At 44.3% G+C, this 4,175-nt stretch overlaps 1 protein-coding gene across 1 annotated transcript in view; it reads right to left on the bottom strand.

The window, feature by feature from the left end:
• YARS (tyrosyl-tRNA synthetase) overlaps positions 1-4,175 on the bottom strand; it is a 52,849-nt gene that overhangs the window by 11,285 nt on the left and 37,389 nt on the right. The window contains exons 7-8 of the mRNA XM_011955404.1: positions 1,053-1,188; positions 483-568 (exon numbers count right to left, since the gene is read on the bottom strand). Of these exons, the coding sequence (XP_011810794.1) occupies positions 483-568; positions 1,053-1,188 (222 nt within the window). The remainder of the gene's footprint in view (positions 1-482; positions 569-1,052; positions 1,189-4,175) is intronic.

Raw genomic sequence — 4,175 nt, 5'->3', positions numbered from 1 at the left:
TTTTTTTTTTTTTTTTTTAGTATCTCATGTAATTTATTGAATATGGTACAGAAAGTGAAAAACCGAATGGCTGAATGGTTGTATGGGTACTTGAAGAAGTATGGGTTCTACTGAATGAGTACTGCTTTTGTACATCCTAAAGGGACTACCCGTGTGCATAAGATTACAGACATTTACTGATAAGAAATGTTTCCTGAGAAGAGGTGAGAAAAAGTCCCTGCCAGGTAAGGCCTTAAAGGGCCCTGAGGGATAGAAATCCGTCTGCATTAACGAAATTCCTAAATCAGAAAAGCTAACTGACAAGAAACTTTAACCAAAACTGCAGTTTTGAAGGAAAAGAGACACTGGTGAGATTACCAAAAGTAGAGAAAAAATACCAGGCAGCTTACTTCTACACAGAACAAGTTGTTCTAAAGTTTTAACAGTCAGCAAAAAGTAAAATACAGATCTTCAGGAAAGGATTCCTTTTCCTTTCATATTACCTCAGCAGCAAAGTCCTTTTCCAGGTCCATGTAAGCTGTGTAGGTTTTGTTTCCACCCCATTTCTCATCTCGTAGGATCACAAACTCTGTAAGGAAAAGGATCCATGTCAGCAAACTCACTGACAGTGGCAGAATGGGCATTCCTAACCCACATGCATGACTATTTGTACTTTTTGCCATATATTCTGAACTTTATGGTATGGTATTTTATTATTCTTAGATTGGATGAATGGCACTATTGTATACCCAGCTAGCATCTCAGCTGCTTCAGGGGAAGGCTTGTGGTTTGTATCTATTTTGTTGTATTCCTCTAGTTCAACATGTCTGCCCCTACCCTTACTTCTAACACCTCTGCCCACTCCAATATTCCCTCAGAACCTAGCCTGGTAACGAATATATGAACAATTAAATTACATCCCAACATCATTCATACTTTAATATGTAAGAAATCAGAGCAGAGAATCAGGGCAGCCAGTCCCTGGAGGAACGGTCTGTGACAAATCACAAGTATGATCACAGCACGAATTTTTCTATTCTAGCCTGGCCTCTAGGAAGAAAAGAGAGTGTTACCGGACTTAAGGGGAAAAAGGACATGCTTGATGAAGGACAGAACCCCATTGTTCTCCACATTTCCTGGCTCACAGAAGGCCTTCTTCAGTTTTTTCTTCACATCCTCCTTCCGATCAAGGAGATCAATCTTGGACTCCTAGAAGTCATGGAAGGGAAGAGGACCTCTTGTGGTTGAAAATGAGAATATGCTCAACTGATATGAGTTAAATTTTGTTTTTTCTTCTCTGTCGCCCAGGCTGGATTGCAGTGGCACAATGCTGACTCACTGCAGCCTCAACCTCCTGGGCTCAAGAGATTCTCCCATCTCAGCGTCCTGGAAAGCTGGGACTACAGGAATGTGTCACCACACTCAGTTAAATTCTTCTATTTTTTGTAGAGACAGGGTTTCATCATGTGGCCCAGGCGGGTCTCAAACTTCTGGGCTCAAGCAATTCTCCTGCCTTGGCCTCCCAAAGTGATGGGATTAAGGGTGTGAGCCACTGTGCCTAGCTAAAATTTTTTTTTTTTTTTCTTTTTTAGTAGAGATGGGGTTTCACTGTGTTAGCCAGGATGGTCTTGATCTCCTGACCTCGTGATCTGCCCATCTTGGCCTCCCAAAGTGCTGGGATTACAGGCTTGAGCCACCGCGCCCGGCTAAAAAAATTTTTTACAAAGATTTTAACATTAGGTGCTTGCAGATATTTTCCTGTGGACATGGTAAAAATAAATAAAAAATATATATATACATATTTTTGAGACGGAGTCTCACTCTGTCGCCCAGGCTGGAGTGCAGTGGTGTGATCTTTGCTCACTGCAAGCTCCGCCTCCTGGGTTCACGCCATTCTCCTGCCTCAGCCTCCCGAATAGCTGGGACTACAGGCGCCCATCACCACACTCGGCTAATTTTGTTTTTGGATTTTTAGTAGAGACGGGGTTTCGCAGTGGTAGCCAGGATGGTCTTGATCTCCTGACCTAGTGATCCGCCCGCCTTGGTCTCTCAAAGTGCCGGGATTACAGGCATGAGCCACCGCACCCCGGCAATAAAAATATTTTAACATTAGGCTGGGCACAGTGGCTCACGCCTGTAGTCTTATTACTTTGGGAGGCTGGAGGGTCGCTTGAGCCCAGGAGTTCAAGACCAGCATGGGCAACATAGTAAGACCTCATCTCTACTGAAAACAAAAAAATAGCTGGGTGTGGTAGTAGGCACCTGTGGTCCCAGCTACTCGGGAGGCTGAGGCAGGAGGATCACTTGAGCCCAGGAGGTTGAAACTGCAATGAGGCATGATCACGCCACTACACTCCAGCCTGGGCGACAGAGTGAAAAACCACTCAAAATCCTGACATCTAACAAATTAAACTATTTTATTTTTTGTGTTCTTCTCAGGCTTTGTTTATAGCACACAAAATTGTTATGAATTCGTAGTTGGAGAATAAATGTCTATCTTTTAAGTATTTCTGAGTGGCTACCTGGTCCTTCCTTATTATTTCTTTTTCTTTTTCTTTTTTTTTTTGAGACAGAGTCTGGCTGTGTCGCCCAGGCTGGAGTGCAGTGGCGGGATCTCGGCTCACTGCAATCTCCGCCTCCTGGGTTCATGCCATTCTCCCGCCTCAGCCTCCAAGTAGCTGGGACTACAGGCGCCCGTCACCACGCCCGGCTAATTTTTTGTATTTTTAGTAGAGATGGGGTTTCACCGTGTTAGCCAAGATGGTCTCGATCTCCTGACCTCGTGATCTGCCCGCCTCGGCCTCCCAAAGTGCTGGGATTACAGGCTTGAGCCACCGCGCCCGGCCTTATAATTTCTTTTTCTTTTGAGATAGTCTCGCTCTGTTGCTCAGGATGGAGTACAGTGGTGCAATTATAGTCCACTGTAACCTCAAACTCCTGCCATTAAGTGATCCTCTGACCTCAGCCTCATGAGGACCTAGGACTACAGGTGTACACAACCATGCCTGGCTAATTTTTTTTTTTTTTGAGACGGAGTTTTGCTTTTGTTGTCCAGGCTGGAGTGCAATGGCGTGATCTCTGCTCACCGCAACCTCCGCCTCCCAGGTTCAAGCGGTTCTCCTGCCTCAGCCTCCCAAGTAGCTGGGATTACAGGCATGCACCACCATGCCTGGCTAATTTTGTATTTTTAGTAGAGACGGAGTTTCTCCATGTTGGTCAGCCTGGTGTCGAACTCTCGACCTTAGGTGATCCACCTGCCTTGGTCTCCCAAAGTGCTGGGATTACAGGCGCGAGCCACTGCGCCCGGCATGCCTAGCAAATTTTTATTTTTGTTAAAATGGAGTCTCACTGTGTTGCCCAGGACAGTCTCAAACTCCTGGCCTCTAGCAATCCTCCTGCCTCAGCTTCCCAAAGTGTTGGGATTGATAGGATATCACTTGCTTTGCCACCTAGGCTGGAGTGTGGTGGCATGATCATGGCCCACTGCAACCTTTGCCTCCCAGGCTCAAGTAGTCCTCCTACCTCAGCCTCCCATGTAGCTGGGACTATTGGTGCATGCCACTATGCCTAGCTAATTGTTAAAATTTTTTGTAGTGATGGGGTTTTATCATGTTGCCAAGGCTGGTCTTGAACCCCTGGACTCGAGTTAGCTGCCTACTTTGGCTTCCCAAAGTGCTAGGATTACAGGTGTGAACCACAATGTATGGCCTACTTACAGTTTTTATGCCGTATTATATTCCCAATAATTAGTGGAAGCATAATTTAACAAACTGCAAACTCTTAGATTCTATCCTAATTTTTACAAATTACATATAATGCTACATTGGACATCTTTGCAGAGTTTTTTTGCCTTCTCTAGAATCATTTCATTAAGCTGCCCAAAATTGCTAGGTTCAAAATTGGTTTTTGAAAGGTATCCTAATCAACATTGCTATCAACAATGTGTGAGGCTACTGGTTCACAGCAATCAGCCACACTAGGTATGATATATTGTCTAAAGTCATTTTTCCTTTTTAGGTAATAGGCTTTGTTTCTTATTTGGAAAGAGTGAGTTCATGGTCATTTGAGTTCAGTGGTTACAAAATTCTAGCTCACATGTGACAGTATATGAATCACCTTTTACTGGGTTCCACCCAAACCTAATGAATCAAAATCTCTTGGGATTGGGCCAGGCAACCTTTTTTTTTTTTTTTTTT

Source organism: Colobus angolensis, unplaced genomic scaffold (genome assembly GCF_000951035.1).
Source record: "Colobus angolensis palliatus isolate OR3802 unplaced genomic scaffold, Cang.pa_1.0 Scaffold4, whole genome shotgun sequence".
Classification (NCBI taxonomy): domain Eukaryota; kingdom Metazoa; phylum Chordata; class Mammalia; order Primates; family Cercopithecidae; genus Colobus; species Colobus angolensis.
This window is presented reverse-complemented; position numbering and strand designations above follow the sequence as displayed.